This window comes from Lithobates pipiens, unplaced genomic scaffold (genome assembly GCF_037356315.1).
Source record: "Lithobates pipiens isolate NorthernLeopardFrog02 unplaced genomic scaffold, aLitPip1_a1.2 Scaffold_30, whole genome shotgun sequence".
In the NCBI taxonomy this organism is placed as follows: domain Eukaryota; kingdom Metazoa; phylum Chordata; class Amphibia; order Anura; family Ranidae; genus Lithobates; species Lithobates pipiens.
In genome coordinates, this window is record NW_027507791.1 from 109250393 (window position 1) to 109268232 (window position 17840).

Genomic DNA, 17840 nt, shown 5'->3' on the forward strand with positions numbered 1-17840 from the left:
TAAGCTACTCACTAAGAGTGGGAAGCAAGAGGCCATTGAAAAAACACTGACAAGGCAAGGATCTGGCATTTGATAGAAGTCAAGGCCAGCTTCATTTCAGATACCATATGCAGGAAATCAGGGATCCTGCCTATGACATACTTCCTGGGGTGCCAACCCCTGGATCCACACCAAGAAACATATGCCTTCCAGACTCTATAGTAAATTATTCTCGAAGCCGGCCTCCTGGCATTAATCAAAGTACCTACCGAAGGAGATCACCCACAAGCTTTTATAAAGTGGGATTCAACAGTCAAGCCTGTTAAATTTTTCGTCCGTAAGGTAGGATGAAATACCGGACCTTGTGCGAGAAGGTCTGGCTATAATGGCAGAGTCCGAAGGACTCCTCCTGCCATCTTTATAATCTCTGTATATCAAGATCTTCTAGGACCCACTGAGACCACCAGAATTACCTCCTTCCGTTCCTGCTTAATCCTGCGGAGAAGGCGCAGAAGTAGCAGAACTGGAGGAAATGCATAGATCAGGGAAAATTGATCCCATGTGAAGACTAATGCGTCTGTTCCGTCTGCTAGCGGATCCCTTGTTCTCAACACAAAGTTGTCGACTTTGTTGTTGAATCTGAACATGAATAGGTCCATGTCCGGAATACCCCATCTCTGACGTATCGCTAGGAAGATGTCGGGACTATTCTCCCGGAAATAATTGGTGACTCAAGTAGTCCGCTTGCCAATTCTCTATTCCAGAAATGAAAATTGCCGATAGGCAAGGAATGTTGTGTTCTGCCCAAGCTAGAACATTATTCACCTCTTTTTGGGCTGCACGACCTCTCGTGCCCCCCTGGTGATTGATGTAAGCCACCGCCGTGGCCTTGTCGGGCTGAATCCTGACAGGACAGTCCCAGATTCTAGGACCAGACGTACTACCCGAATCTTCAAAAATGTTGATAGGCAAGGTCCTCCAACCTGGACCATCTCCCCTGGACAGAATCTTCTTCCAGGGCTGTTCCCCAGCCTAGAAGGCTGGCATCTGTTAACACTTTCCAGGATACAGGTAGAAAATATTTTCCCTTTTGCTGGATAACAACCACCAATTTAGGCTCCGACTTACGTCGGGAGCCAAGCATATTTAAAAAAACCAAGGCCTGAATCTTTATATTCCAGACTGACAGGATGGTGTTTTGAAGCAGTCTGAGTAAAACTGCGCGTAAGGGACGGCCTCGAAGGAGGCCACCATTTCCCCTAACAATCTCATGCACAGCCGAATGGAAGGATTTTTCTTTGTTTTGATAAGTTGAATTACAGTGCCTTGCGAAAGTATTCGGCCCCCTTGAACTTTTCAACCTTTTGCCACATTTCAGGCTTCAAAAAAAGATATAAAATTTTTATTTTTTGTGAAGAATCACCAACAAGTGGGACACAATTGTGAAGTGGAACGAAATCTATTGGATTTTTGAAACTTTTTTTAACTAATAAAAAAATGAAAAGTGGGGCGTGCAAAATTATTCAGCCCCCTTGCGTTAATACTTTGTAGAGCCACCTTTTGCTGCGATTACAGCTGCAAGTCGCTTGGGGTATGTCTCTATCAGTTTTGCACATCGAGAGACTGAAATTCTTGCCCATTCTTCCTTGCAAAACAGCTCGAGCTCAGTGAGGTTGGATGGAGTGCGTTTGTGAACAGCAGTTTTCAGCTCTTTCCACAGATTGTTGATTGGATTCAGGTCTGGACTTTGACTTGGCCATTCTAACACCTGGATATGTTTATTTGTGAACCATTACTTTGTAGATTTTGCTGTATGTTTGGGATCATTGTCTTGTTGGAAGAGAAATCTCCGTCCCAGTTTCAGGTCTTTTGCAGACTTCAACAGGTTTTCATCCAGAATGGTCCTGTATTTGGCTGCATCCATCTTCCCCTCAATTTTAACCATCTTCCCTGTCCCTGCTGAAGAAAAGCAGGCCCAAACCATGATGCTGCCACCACCATGTTTGACAGTGGGGATGGTGTGTTGAGGGTGATGAGCTGTGTTGCTTTTACGCCAAATATATCGTTTTGCATTGTGGGCAAAAAGTTCGATTTTGGTTTCATCTGACCAGAGCACCTTCTTCCACATGTTTGGTGTGTCTCCCAGGTGGCTTGTGGCAAACTTTAGACGAGACTTTTTATGGATATCTTTGAGAAATGGCTTTCTTCTTGCCACTCTTCTATAAAGGCCAGATTTGTGCAGTGTACGACTGATTGTTGTCCTATGGACAGACTCTCCCACCTCAGCTGTAGTTCTCTGCAGTTCATCCAGAGTGATCATGGGCCTCTTGGCTGCATCTCTGATCAGTCTTCTCCTTGTCTGAGCTGAAAGTTTAGAGGGACGGCCAGGTCTTGGTAGATTTGCAGTGGTCTGATACTCCTTCCATTTCAAAATGATCGCTTGCACAGTGCTCCTTGGGATGTTTAAAGCTTGGGAAATCTTTTTGTATCCAAATCCGGCTTTAAACTTCTCCACAACAGTATTACGGACCTGCCAGGTGTGTTCCTTGGTCTTCATGATGCTCTCTGCGCTTTCAACAGAACCCTGAGACTATCACAGAGCAGGTGCATTTATACAGAGACTTAATTACAAACAGGTGGATTCTATTTATCACCATCAGTCATTTAGGACAACATTAGATCATTCAGAGATCCTCGCTGAACTTCTGGAGTGAGTTTGCTGCACTGAAAGTAAAGGGGCCGAATAATTTTGCACGCACCACTTTTCAGTTTTTTATTTGCTAAAAAAGTTTAAAATATCCAATAGATTTCGTTCCACTTCACAATTGTGTCCCACTTGTTGGTGATTCTTCACAAGAAATAAAAATTTTATATCTTTATGTTTGAAGCCTGAAATGTGGCAAAAGGTTGAAAAGTTCAAGGGGGCCGAAAACTTTCGCAGGGCACTGTAGTCCTACAATGGAACTGATTCTTGTCTGGGGTAAGAATACCTTCTTCTGTACGGTATCTATAACCAGCCCCAAGTACTGTAATCTCCTTGATGGTTTTAAGGAGGATTTTCTTAGGTTGAGTATCCAACCCAGAGATTCCAGGTAGTTACAGCTGTGATCAGACTGGTTTAGACCTGAGACTGAATGATCTATTAAAGGTAGATAGTCTAAATAGGCTAGGACCGTTATGCCTTGAGCCCTTAAATTTAGCTAAAGGAGGTGCCAGAATCTCAGAACACCCGTGGTGCTGTGGCTAAACCGAATGGCAGGGCCACAACAGAAATGATGATTTTATATTTCAAAGTGCAGAAATTTCTGGTGAGCGGGAAAATTTGGCACATGGAGATATACATCTTTGATATCGATTAAAGCCAAAAATTCACCTCCTTGCAGGATGGACACAACCGATCGGATGTTTAAGTGCCGATTCAGATCTTTGAGATCTAAAATGGGTCTTACCTCTGTTTGGTTCTGGAACTGTAAAAGGTTTGAATCAAACTCTGTGCCCTGTTCCACTAAGGGAACCTCTGATATCACCGACTGAGATAATAGATGATCCAGAGCCAGAAAGACTTTTTCCCTTAGAAAAACGAGGAGACGGAAACTCTCGGAACTCTAGTCGTAACCTAGAGAAAAAACTGCAGATGCCACCCATCTCTCTTGACATTGTTCCTGCCAGATCTTGAGAATTGCAGGAGCCTTCCCCCCACCTGAACGAGCGGGGGAGCCCCTTCATGAGGAGGCTTTAGCATTCGGATTTGTGGGCTTTCTGCCCCAAGATCTCTTCTGATCCTGGTGCTGCCCTTGAGGACTTCCCCTAATGGTTGAGGCCGTCGAGAATGCCTAGAGGCTGATGCCCTGGCACAGGAGAGGCAGCACGATTAAAGGAGAAATATTTGAACTTCTTTATTGGTAAAAGAGAGCTTTGCCCATTGGAGGTCCTTTGGATGTACTTATCCAGATCGTCTCTAAATAGCCATTCACCATGAAAGGGAAAACTGGCTAAGAACTTTTTACACAGTGCTTCGGCTGACCAATTTTTCAGCCAAAGAACTCTGCGAGAATGCACTAGTCCAACCATGAGCCATGAGGCTTAAATGATAGTCTTGCTAAAGACATATTGTTTTCAGAAAGAAGTTCCATCTTTTTATCTGTTGGATCCTTTAACATCAGTGCATTATCCACCGGACATGTGAGATTCTTGCTCACTGAGGCGATTGTAGCATCAATTGCTGGAACCCCTCCATTTTCTTAATAGAAATCCTCTTCCATAGGATAAAGTGTGGAGAATTTCTTGGGAGGATAATATTGTTTATCCGGATGTTCCCATTCAGAATACATAAGCTTTTTTAGCCATGCATGAATAGGAAAACACACCCCCAGATGGGGGAGGTTCTAATGAACCCAATTAGAGGTAGGTTCCTCAAGATCCTGTGCTGCAGGCAGCAAAAAGATTGAGTAAGGGAGTACACAAGCAACCTGTCTTGTGAGGCTACTCCTTCCATATTAGGATCCTCAGAAGAGGATAAATAAGTATCTTCCACATATTTGGGAAGATCTACCTGATCCCAGCCTCCTGCACCTCAATAAGAGGGTCCTGAGCATTAGATGGGAATCTGCTATGGAGAGACATCATAGCATCAATCTTCTTTCCAAATTACAAATGGTAGAAGAAAAAACCTCTTGTATGATATATATAGGGACTGAAGTGTTTATGCAACAACAGTTTCCCCTGATGGCTCAATCTGCTAGGCTATAGTCCAGCGCCATTACCTGCTATTAATCCTAGCCTGGTAAAGTATAATGTGTCAAAGGGAAATGTCACTAACCTGAACAAGCCATGCTCCTCATGTGTCCCTCCACAGCCAGCAGCAGCTACACATACACAGCGCTTAAACACTTCCTCCGTGTGTGGCCCGCATCTGACGCCGTTAGGCACGCCCCCCCCAATGCGAATTATGGCCCCCCTCCTTTCCTTTCAAAGAAAAGTGTTTTCCTGCGCAAGCGGTGGCTCAAACGTCCTGTAAAAACAGCAGACATGGGGGCGTGGGGGGTAAATCCTCCGCTGAGCGGCCGCGTGTTCTGTCCCTTTTCAAAAAAAAGTAAACTGCTTTTATATCAATCCCCCGAAGGGGAAAAGGATCAATATTGGGGGCGCAGGAGGAGACCCAGACCCCCCTTTCTTACCGGAGGATCTGTTGTGGCCAAAGGAGAAGGAGAAATTAAGGCTTCTGCGCTGTTTCCAGCATCAGGTCGGTGAGTGCTCAATACAGCCCCCAGTGGTGACACAGACATGACATCATTATACATAGAAGGAGAAATTCCTGAGAAAATCTCCCTTACCTTTTCCTCGCAGCAGGGTTATCTGAGATAAAAACCCAATCTTCACCCTTCACAGTGGGCTCCAAGACCTTCAGGAAAAGGGGAACCTCAGGTTACCCATAATCCTGGACCTGCGACAGTACCCTGCCAGTAAAAACTTTATGGCCTTACTACCAAAAAGTACTGGATCCCAGGGTCCAGCTCTCTAAAGAGAAGCGTTCGCAAGCAAAACCTTGTTTCTTTGGACAAGATACCATCCATTTAGCCCATGAAAGGACATCAGAACAAATCCGGTCAGCATGGCTAGCCCCAGCAGGGAAGCTTCCAGTGGAGCTCAGCACAGCACATCTTTACTAATGACCAACACCGTAGACACTGGCGAAAATACTGAGGACTCCCAGTAGTGAGAGGGGTTATATGTGTGAGGTTCTTTTAGTTTGAAGAAATAAAAGGCACTTTTTACTTTTCATCTGATCCGGAGTGCGGCTGTCCAGAGTTTGTTCATCCTTCATCTAGTGAGAGGGGTTATATAGGGAGTACACTTCTTGCCTTAGGGCGTGCCAGTGTCCATCACCTATCAGTGGCCATATAACCCACATAGTAACTACTATGGCTCTGTGTCCCCTGATATAAGAAAATAAATGATTTTTCAAACAGTAATGTCACTTACCTAAGTATTGTACTGTTGCCGTAGGCAAACTATGCATACAAAAGAAAACCCTGGTATTACTACCAAGATCAAAAAGCAGCTACTTCCGCAACAGAGGATCTTAGTCAAGATTTTGATTCTATAAAAATACAAAAATGTATTAATTCCACTAGGGGCACAATTTACACAAATTCATGGGGCGACTATAAATATTGAAACAGCTTAATTCACAGTACCTTTGAAGGTTTTTTCAAAAAAACATGGAAGCATACATGACAATACACATATACAATAAAAAACAAACACAAAAAGTCCAGACACCAGCATACAATTCACACTGAAACTGACATGCAATTAAATCACATTAATGCGATGAATGCATATAAGAAAAGTGAATTGAAATTCTCCCATTCAGATAAAAAAAAAAAGTTAAATTTGCAGCTTCACTGTGAATGACCCTCAGGGGATCTCGATCATGATATCATAACCTTGCAGGTTGGTTTAAAAAATACGCTGTTATCACTAGATGGCCTATGATAAAGTCTTGTATCATTTCCTTGAAATATCAGACTGTGCTTGTTGGAATAGTCTGACTGCTGAAAAAACATCCTGATTGCCAATGAGCAGATTGCTCAGATTATTATTTTGGAGAAAAGTCGGTCAGTCTGTGCACTGAAGCACATCTATATATTTATAAGAACATATTTTCAGGGGTTTTTCCATGGAAAAAAACTTCAAAAGTACTGCGAATGAAGCGGCTTCAATATTTATAGTCGCACCATGAATTCATGTAAATTGTGCTCCTAGTAGAATTGATACATTTTGTATTTTTATAGAATCAAAACCTTGACTAAGACGTCTGTTGCGGAAGTAGCTGCTTTTCGATTCTAGTAGTAATATCAGGGTTTTCTTTTGTATGGAGAGCGGAGAAGACCCGGAGAAGGGAGAAGAACCAGCAGAGGTAGAAGAGCCAGAGAGGGGGGGAAAAAAAGTCGGAAGAGACCCCGGAGCTGCCTAATAAATTAATTTAAAAACGTGTACTGTGTTTTATTTTTGACACTTTTTTTATTTTTTTAGGTGAATGGGTAGGGGTACAATGTACCGGATACTCATTCACATAGGGTGGGGGGCCAGGATCTGGGAGCCCCTTTGTTAAAGGGGGCTTCCAGATTGAACGAACGAATGAATGAAATATTTGTATAGTGCACAACGCGAACTAAATCGCCTCAAGGCGCTGTGACAAGCTTTGGTCATCAGTTAGAAGAGGAAGGTCTTGAGTTTTTTCCTAAAAGCCAGGTGGTTTTCTTCAAGGCGGATGTTGATTGGTAGAGCATTCCATAGCCGAGGTCCTTGGACAGCGATTCTTCGATCCCCCTTAGATTTGTACCGGGCTTTTGGCACTAGGAGGAGGTTTTTGTTGGCTGATCGAAGACTGCGGTTTGGAGTGTAAAGATGTATTTTCTCAGCTAGGTATTGCGGAGCTTCTCTATGCACGCATTTGTGGGTGAGGCAGAGGGTCTTGAATGTGATCCGATTTTTTACGGTTAGCCAATGTAGGCTCCTCAGTGAAGGAGAGATCGGTTCCCAGGGTTTTTTTCCTGTTATCAGCCTTGCCGCCATGTTTTGATTCTGATAAGCTCCCCGCTTGCAGACCCCGACAACCAACGGCCAGGGTTTTTGGGAAGAGGATCTTGTCCTCATCAACATGGGGACAAGGTGCTTTGGGGTGGGGGGGGCACAGGGTCCCCCTGCCCCAAAGCACCCACCCCCCCATGTTGAGGGCATACGGCCTGGTACAGTTCAGAAGGGGGGCTCTCGATCGTCCCCATCCGCTTTCCTGACCTGCCGGGCTGTGTGCTCGGATAAGGGTCATATGGTATGGATTTTGGGAGGACACCCACACCGTTTTTTCAGCATGGGGGGTCCCCTTAAAATCCATACTAGACTGAAGGGCCTGGTATGCTCTTGGAGGGGAAACTCATGCTATTTTGCTTTTTTTATTTGGCGTGGAGTTCCTCATCAAGATCAGAGTACAAGTCGCATGCCAAAGTCGGATCAATTAACCACTTAAGCCCCTTTTTGCGATTCGGCACTGCGTCCCTTTAACTGACAATTGCGCGCGACGTGGCTCCCAAACAAAATTGGCGTCCTTTATTTCCCATAAATAGAGCTTTCTTTTGGTGGTATTTGATCACCTCTGCGATTTTTATTTTTTGCGCTATAAACAAAAATAGAGCGACGATTTTTTTTTCTGCTATAATAAATATCCCCAAAAAATATATTTTCTTTCCCTCAGTTTAGGCCGATACGTATTCTTCTACATATTTTTGGTATGCAGGGGTTAACACTAGGGGACAGTGTAGAGGTTAAGTGTGACCTAATGTGTGTTTTTTTTTTACTGTAGGGGGGCGAGGCTTGGCGTGTGACATCACTGATATGACAGGGAACAGACGATCAGTGACAAGCTCACTAGGAAGCACGGGGAGAGGATTGTTTACACTTACCTCTCCCCGTTCTTCAGCTCTGTGACCCGATCGCGGGACACCGGCGGCAATAGGGTCTGCGGGTCCCGTGGCCATGGAGCTCAGGACCGGGTCACGAGTGCACCACCAGCAGCGCACGCGCAACCCACAGCTGGGATCTTAAAGGGCAACATACCTGCACGTGCTTGTGCCTAGCCGAGCCGAGGCGGTCCTTAAGTGGTTAATATGGCGATCTGACTTTGATCCGACTTCAGTGATATTCAGTGGGCTGAGGTAGGATCAAAGTCAGACCAAAGTAGTGCAGGGACTAATCTGAAGTCATACTAATATGAATGGTAGTCATTAGAAATCATGGTGAACGACTTGTCATGCGACTTTGCAGTCCCAAATTGTAGGACAAGTCGTACAAGTGTGAAAGGGGCCTAAAGAACTATAATAACCACTTCAGCCCCGGAAGATTTGCCTGCCTAATGACCAGGCCATTTTTTGCGCTACGACACCGCGTTGCTTTAACTGAAAATTGCGCGGCCGTGCACTGCTGTACCCAAACTAAATTGAAGTCCTTTTTTTTCCCTAACACATAGAGCGTTCTTTTGGTGGTATTAGATCACCTCAGCGGTTTTTATTTTTTGTGCTATTAAAAAAAAAAAAAAAAGCGACAATTTAAAAAAAAAAAAACACAAATATTTTGTACTTTTTGCTATAATAAATATCCCCATTTTTTGTTAAACAAACAATTTTTTTCCTCAGTTTAGGCTGATATGTATTCTTCTACATATTTTTGGTAATAAAAAAAAAAAAAAAAAATCACAATAAGCGTATATTGATTGGTTTGCACAAAAGTTATACTGTCTACAAACTATGGGAAAGATTTATGCCATTTTTATTTTTTACTAGTAATTGCAGTGATCTGTGACTTTTATTGGGACTGCCACATTATGGCAAACAGATCGGACACTTTTGACACATTTTTGGGACCATTGAGCCATAGTGGTTACTATGTGGGTTATAGGCCACCTTCAGGTGATGGACACTGGCACGCCCTAAGACGTGCACTCCCTATATAACCACTCCCACTACTGGGATTACCTTCAGTTTTGTAGGCAAGCAATATACGTGTATACCAAAGAAGGGAGGGACCGCTGTGTCCTCTGCTGTACTTCAAAGAAAAGGATTTTAGGAAAGCGGTTTTAAAATCCCTGTTTTCTTTTCATACATCAGGGGACACAGAGCCATACTAGTTACTATGTGGGATGTCCCATAGCAATGGCAACTGAAGGGATGGAGACACAAAAAAAAGGTAGGGCATTAAGAGGCTAGAGGACTTATACTGCAGCCTGCAGTACACTATGCCCAAAGGCAATATCCTCATAACCTTTTACATTGATTTGATAGAATCTGGTAAATGTATGGACTGAAGACCAAGTTGCAGCCTTGCAGATCTGAGCTATAGAGACCTGGTGATGCTCCTCCCAAGAGGCACTAACAGCCCTGGTGGAGTGTGCTTTAACGTGAAAAGGAGGAATTTTCTTCTTTAGACCATAAGCTTGAACAATCACTTGACTAATCCATTTGGAAATAGTAGATTTTGATGCTGCCTGTCCTCTTTTAGGACCTTCTGGCAGTACAAACAAAACATCCGTTTTGCGAATGAGTGGTTTCCTTTAACTAGACCTTGACCGCTCTCACTACTTCAAGGGAATGTAGTGCCTTCTCTTCCCTAGATTGAAGCTCTGGGAAAAAAGAAGGCAGAATAATATCCTGGTTCAAATGAAAACCTGTCACCACCCTCGGTAGGAATGAGGCCGCAATACCACCTTATCCTTATGCATGATCAAATATAGCTCTTTACAAGACAGAGCCGCCAATTCCGATACTCTTCTGGCAGAGGATATGGCAACCAAAAAGATAATTTTTCTCGTCAAAAGAACCAAGGGAATTTCCCGTATAGGCTCAAAAAGCTGTTTCTGTAAAGCAGACAAGACTAAATTCAAATCCCAAGGATTTAGGGGTGCCCTGATGGGGGGATTAATCCATGTTACTCCCTGAATAAAACTAAATACCAGAAAGTGAGAAGCAAGAGGCCGTTAAAAGAATACTGATAAGGACGAAACCAGGCCCTTGATAGTACTCAAGGCCAGCTTCATTTACAATCCCAGTTGCAGGAATTCAAGGATACTACCTATGACATACTTCCTGGGGTGCCAACCCCTGAATCCACACTAGGAGACATATGCCTTCCAGACTCTATAGTAAATGACTCTGGAAGCTGGCTTCCTAGCATTAAAGTAGACACTACTGAAGGAGATAACCCACGGTCCTTTAGAATGTGGGTTTCAATAGCCAAACCGTTAAATTTAGCGTTTGTAAGGTAGAATGGAATACCGGACCTTGTGAGAGGAGGTCTGGCCACAGCGGCAGGGTCCAAGGGTCCCCTACCGCCATCTTTATGATCTCAGCAAACTGCTGGGGCCACCAGAATCACCTCTTTCCATTCCTGCTTGACCCTGCGGAGAAGGCGCGGAATCAGCGGAACCGGAAGAAACGCATAGATCAGTGAAAACTGATTCCATGAAAAGACCAATTCATCTGTTCCCTCATCCTTCACACAAAGTTGTCGACTTTGTTGTTGAATCTGGACGCGAACAGATCCACGTCTGGAACACCCCATCTTTGACATATCGACAGAAAGATGTCGGGATGAAGGGACCATTCTCCCGGAAACAATTGTTGGCGACTTAAATAGTCCACATGCCAATTTTCTATCCCTGGAATGAAAATCACTGATAGGCTAGAAATGTTGCTTTCTGCCCAAGCTAGAACACGATTCACCTCTTTTTGGGCTGCACGACTTCTCGTGCCCCCTTGGTGATTGATGTAGGCCACAGCTGTGGCATTGTCAGATTGAATCCTGACAGGACAATTCCGTAGTCTAAGTGTCCAGGACTCTAGGGCCAGACGTACTGCCCAAATTTCTAGAATGTGGATGTTCAAGGTCCTATCTGACTTGGACTTCCCTGGACAGATCCTTCTTCCAGGACTGTTCCCTAACCTAGAAGGCTGGCATCCATTGTTACCACTTTCCAGGATACTGGTAGAAAGGATTTCCCTTTTTGGAGTTTACTGGTTATCAACCACCAATTGAGGCTCCGGCACACCTCGGGGGATAAGTGCATTGGAACGTCCAAAGCTTGGATCTTCTTGTTTCAGGCCGACAGAATGGTGTTTTGTAGCAGTCTTGAATGAAACTACACATAAGGGACGGCCTCGAAAGAGGCCACCATCTTTCCTAACAATTTCATGCGCAGCCGAATGGAAGGATTTCTCTTTGTTTTGACAAGTTGAATCAGTTCCTTTATGGAGCCGACACTTGCCTGGGGTAAGAATGCCTTCTTTTGAACGGTAGCGATGATCAGCTCCAAGTACTGTAATCTCCTTGATGGTTTTAAGGAGGATTTTTCTAGGTTGAGAATCCAGCCTAGGAATTCCAGGTAGCGTACAGCGGAGATTAAACTTTGGTTTAGGCCAGAGGCTGATTGATCTAAAAATGCAGATTGTCTAGATCATGGGTGCTCAACCTGTGGCTCTCCAGCCTCTGCCTTTGGGAGTCATGCTTGTAACTCTCAGCTGCTTGCAATTCCTCATGGGACTCATAGTTCCACAACAGCTGGAGGGCCACAGGTTGAGCACCCATGGTCTAGATAGACTAGGACAGTTATACCCTGAGCCCTTAAACTGGCTAAAGAAGATGCCAGGATCTTTATGAACACACGTTGTGCGGTGGCTAGACCGAATGGCAGAGCTACAAACTGAAAATTAAGATTTTCTACCTCGAAGCGTAGAAATTTCTGATGAGCGGGAAATATCGGCCCGTGGAGATATGCATTCTTGATATCGATCAATGCCAAAAATTCCCCTCCTTGCAAAATGGAGACAACCGATCGGATTGACTCCATGCGAAAGGACCGGATATTTAAGTGCCGGTTCAGATCTTTGAGATAGAATGGGTCTTACCTCTCCGTTCAATTTTGGAACCGTGAAAAGGTTTGAATAAAACCCTGAACCCTGTTCTTCTGTGGGAACCTCAGATATCACCTTCTGGGATAAGAGATGATCCAGAGCTAGAAAGAGAGACTTCCCTTTCTCTGGATCTTTAGGAACGTTTGACCTTAAAAAACGAGAAGGGAATTCTTGGAACTGTAGTTTGTAACCTAGAGAAATTGAGGAAGCCATCCATCTGTCTTGACATTGTTCCTGCCAGATCTTTGTTAATTGAAGAAGCCTTACCCCCACCCGAGCAATGGGGCTGCCCTTCATAAAGGAGGCTTTAGTATTTTGTTTTGCAGGCTTTTTTTTATCTGTTGGATTCTTTAACATTTGTGCATTGTCTGCCGGACAAGTGAGATTTTTATTTACCGAGGAGATTGCAGCATCGATTGCTGGAACCCCCCCATTTCTTTTTTTTAAATCAACAAGTTTTATTTTGTTCAAAGTGCAAACAGATTATGGCGTACATTTTTGGGAATGGTACATATCATAAAAAATGTGGTCCCGGGTCCCCACAACCATATTATGCTTTGTATGTGAAATAAAAGGTACCATCTGGGATGGTCGTGTGTTCCGTTTTATTTCCTGACGGAGTAATGATCAGCGGCCCTTTGACTACCTGTCGGGTGGTACAAGTATTAGGCTACAAACAGGTATCAGATTCTTGGAGCCATCTGTCCCAGATTTTATAGTACGTGTCAGGACACCCTCTGTTAATGTATATAAATTTTTTATATGGAAGAGTGTTGTTTATTTCCACCTTCCATTCTATAATGTTTGGGGGACAAGTCCTCATCCATTTCCTGGCTATAACCTTCCGTGTCGAGAAAAGCGCCTCATGTAGGAACACCTTTGTGTATTTGTCAACCGAATCGGGTAGTATCCCAAGAAAACACACTTTTGGGTCAAGTGTGACTGGAGAGCCCATGATGTCATGAAGAAATGTCACGACTTGTGTCCAGAGTCTCTGTATTTTGGGGCAAGACCATAGTAAATAGATAAATGTACCTACCTCCCTCCCACACATTTGGCACAAAGTGGACTGGGAGCTCCTGTATCTAGCCACTCTAAGGGGGGTGAGACATGCTTGATGGATTATGTAGATTTGTGTGAGTCTATCAGAGAGTTTCGGAGAAACTACTTTGCAGGATTCCAAGGCTTCCACCCATTCCTCATCCTCCAGAGGTACCACCACCCTTTCCCAATGGGGTTTGAGGCCATATGCTAATTTCGAGGCTACTGGGGTGGCAAGTATATTATAGAACGCTGATAATTTTTGGGGATCTGTGTTTTTGACTATTACCATGACGACATTTGGGGTAGGTTGAGGGGGGACATTGAGAATTGAGTTTGGGCTGCATGTTTAATTTGTAATATCTAAAGAGCATGTGGCTGGGGAGTGCGTATTCTTCTATTAGTGTGTTAAAGGTTTTGAGGGTTCCATTTGTGAATAATTGATGTAGGTAAAGGATTCCATGAGTAGACCAAATATCCACATCAGGGATTTGCCAGAATTCGGGTAGAGCCTTGTTGCGCCACAATGGGGTGCAGTCATTGTGCTGGGGGTTCCCTAATTTAGTTGAGGCAATATCCCATATGCATCTATAATGATGCAGTAGGGTTTTCTCCTTACTCTGTGGACCAGTGTTGCCAGAGCCTACTGCTATCGCATAAATTGAGTCTTCGGTGTGTTTGGCCCACTTAGGTCAAATTAGTTGAATGAACCTCTCTCTGTCTATCTTTTCTATGTGGTAGAGTTGGGATAATTGAGATGTGATATAGTAGAGGTTGAAGTCCGGCAGTGCCGTGTCTCCCAGATCAGTCAGGTTTTTAAGCATCTGTCACGCCAATTTATGTCTGTTAGAACCCCATACAAAAGGTTTAAGAAGAGCTTCTATGGTTTTGAAGTATTCAGAGGTAGGTATACTGGAGAGTGCCATAGTACATACAGTATTTTGGGTAGTAGAATCATTTTGATTACATTTATTCACCCCCATACCCCCAATGGCAGACGGGTCCAGGTCCTGAATTTGGCTTTCACGTGGGATATGAGAGGTTCTATATTGAGATGTATGTAGTCTGCCGATGCTCTGGAGACATATATCACAAGGTATTTAATGGTGTTAACTCGTTGGAATGATAGGCTGGCTTGTAACTCAGTTGGAGGGAAACTGTCTATTGGCAAGATCTGTGACTTCTCACAATTGATTTCCAGTCCGGAGAAGGTCCCAAATTGTTCAATTGCCTGTAGTGCTACCTGTAAGGAGGGTCCTGGGTCTGCTAGGTATAACAAGGTGTCATCCGCATACATATAGATTTTTTCGGTCAGAGTGCCGGAGCATAGTCCCTCGATTTCTGGGTTGTCTCGGGTGGATATGGCCAACGGCTCAGCTGCCAAGGCGTACAAAAGTGGAAAAAGGGGGCAGCCCTGCCTGCCTCTGCTCAGGTCAAACTGCTCAGAGGGGCATCGGTTCGCCACCACCCTGGCCGTGGTAGACTGATATAGCAACTGAACCCATTTAATAAATTTGAGGCCAAAGCCACATTTGTCTGTCTGCCTAGGAGTACTACTGCGTTGTTGCCTAAATAGGAGAGAACAGGAGGGGGGGTTCCCCCCCTCCTTCCACACATTATATATATATATATATATATATATATATATATAGCGAGTAGACTAGTCATAGCGGTTCAGCAAGTATTGTAGTGTAATGCCACAAGAGGGCAAAAAACTAAAGGAGGGACATCCTCCCACCATGCAGGTTCCAGGACCTCTTTTATTCTGCTCTGTCAGGGGCCGGTCTGTGCTCTATCAAGGAGATAACCCCACGGGGATCTTCAAAGAAAAGGACTCGGTCACCACTTTCAACTCTGAGGCGGGCTGGGAACAACATGGAGTAATTTAAATGGTGGGTGCGCAGCATCCTTTTCGCTTCCATGAATCCCTGTATCTCAGTGGAAAAGTCTGGGAGGATAGCCACCTTGATGTTGCCGACTGGAATGTTGCCTTTCTCTCTAGCCATTCTCAGGGCAGCATCCAGATCTTTAAAATTCAGCAATTTGGCAATAAAGGTGCAGGGGGAGCTCCCTGGGGAGGTGGCCTTGCAGGCATGCGGTGCGCCTTCTTGACCGACAGCATGGGGGAGAGGGCTTCCTGTCCATAAGAGTTTATGAGTAGCTGCTCCAAAAAATGTTGTTGGGTCCCTATCCCCCACACATATGTCCCACTAAAATCACATGTTCCAATGATTATCTGCACACATATGTACGTGATCACCTGCACACACATGTACATGATCATTTGCGTAAATATGTCCGTGATCACACAAACCAATTATTATACACCTAACAGAATTTTTTTTTTTACCAAAAACATGTAGCAGAATACATTTTGGCTTAAATTTATGCCAAAATTTGATCTTATTGGATTTCTTTTAAAATAGAAAAAAGAAAATATAGTTTTTTTTCCAAATTTCCGCATTTTTGGGATTATATCGCAAAAAATAAAAAACGGAGTCGTGAATAAATACCACCAAAATAAAGCTCTATTTGTGCGAACAAAATGATAAAAAATTCATTTGGGTACAGTGTAGCTTGACCGCGCAATTGTCATTGAAAGTGCGAGAGCGATGAAAGCTAAAAATTGGGCTGGAAAGGAAGGGGGTGAAAGTGCCCTGTATAGTAGTGGTTAAGATAAAAAAAAACTTGTGGGTAGCAGCATTACTTACTTGAGCCCCATCTGTCTCCGGCGATGTCCACGAGTGCCTTAGCTGTCCAGGACTCTCCTCCTGATTGGCTGAGACACAGCAGTGGCTCCATTGGCTCCCACGGCTGTCAAAGTCAGTTAGCCAATTAGGTGAGAGGGGGCGTGGCGCTGTGTCTGAATGGACTCAGTACTGACTCGATCTTGGGTGCCCCCATAGCAAGCTGCTTGCTGTGGGGGTACTCGACAGGAGGGAGGGACCAGGAGCAGCGCAGAGGGACCCGGGAAGAGGAGGATTCAGTCTGCTCTGTGCAAAACCAACTGCCCAGAGGAGGCAAGTATAACATGTTTTTTGTTTTGTTTTTAAACAAGACTTTACAATCACTTAAAAAAATGCATCTCGACTTCATTGCTATATTTGAATTGTTTCCCTACCCTACTAGTGCCCTATCACATTTGTATGTTTCTTATGTAATTTATGCGCGTATATGATTTTGATAAATTATGTATCAAAGCAAACAATATTTCAGCCAAATAAATGAATTGGCTGGAGGATCCTTAAAATACATTTAAAAAAAATGTTGTTTAAAAGAGAAGTAAAGAATTTTTTTATGAATCATACTTACATCGGTCCAATGCTGCATCTGTCCATAGGTGCCTCCACACTGAGAACCGATCAACCGAACCCTGCCGATCACACATTTTTTCAGAGATCCCCGAGCAAAGAGCTGTAGACTGTCAGTCACAGCTCTCCACTCTGCTTCCTCCTCGCTCACTGGAGCGCTGGGCTGTGGAGGGGTGGGAGCCGTCTCCGGCTCGCTGAGCAGGGTGTCAGTCCAGGCACCTGGCGGATCCAAACTTTGCCGTGATGACGCAGTTCCTAGACTGAAATCTGAGATGTCAGCAGAGAGTGGACTTCAGCTTGCTCTCTGCCGAAAACTGGCCAGAGGAGTGCAAAACGAATTGCACCCCCGTGATCCATAGGAGCAGCCCAATATAGAAAAAAAAAGAAACTGCGCTAAGATAAATATCAAGAAGCCTGAAAATGAAAGATTCATAATAAAATGGAAGCAGCAATTCTCCTATACAACACCAATATAGTAAAAAGTTATTGAAAAAAAAATCAGAATCACGTTAAACCTATAAATGTGAATGGGAGTGAACCATGTTATAAATGTGTAAAATGTAAATCAAAGTACAATGTGAGTGACTGCAAATGGCTGATACGCCCTAAATTATACACTATAAAGCAGGGGTAGGGAACCTTTTCGGCTTAGAGAGCCATGAACGACACATATTTTAAAATATAATTCCGTGAGAGCCATACAGTATGTTTAAAACTAAATACAAGTAAATGTGTGCGCTTTATGTAAGACCAACACTTTTAAAGTACAATAAGTCTCTGAATTAAACAATCAGGTGTTCTTTATTAGGGGATAAATCACAGAAAGAAATACGGCAAAGTTGCCGAACATGACATGACCTCTGAATTCTTTTGAATAATGTTTTTATGCTGTTGGTAACCAATGATGAATAAAGTACTTCTTACCATTAATACGACTTCTGGTGCTGCATGGTTTTTCTGATGGCTTTGCAATCTGGTTGATACATGGTGAGGTTTGACCTACAGGTTAGCCTAGATTAAGGCTTACCTGTAGGTCCAAGAAATA

The 17840-nt window shown here is 43.8% G+C and overlaps 1 protein-coding gene across 1 annotated transcript in view; it reads right to left on the reverse strand.

Moving 5' to 3' along the window:
* The window catches only part of SCG5 (secretogranin V), a 142993-nt gene extending 126164 nt beyond the window's left edge, over positions 1-16829 (reverse strand). Inside the window, exon 1 of the mRNA XM_077464748.1 lies at positions 16797-16829. Coding sequence (XP_077320874.1) covers positions 16797-16814 — 18 coding nt within the window. The 5' untranslated portion in view covers positions 16815-16829. The remainder of the gene's footprint in view (positions 1-16796) is intronic.
* Positions 16830-17840: the final 1011 nt, after the last annotated feature.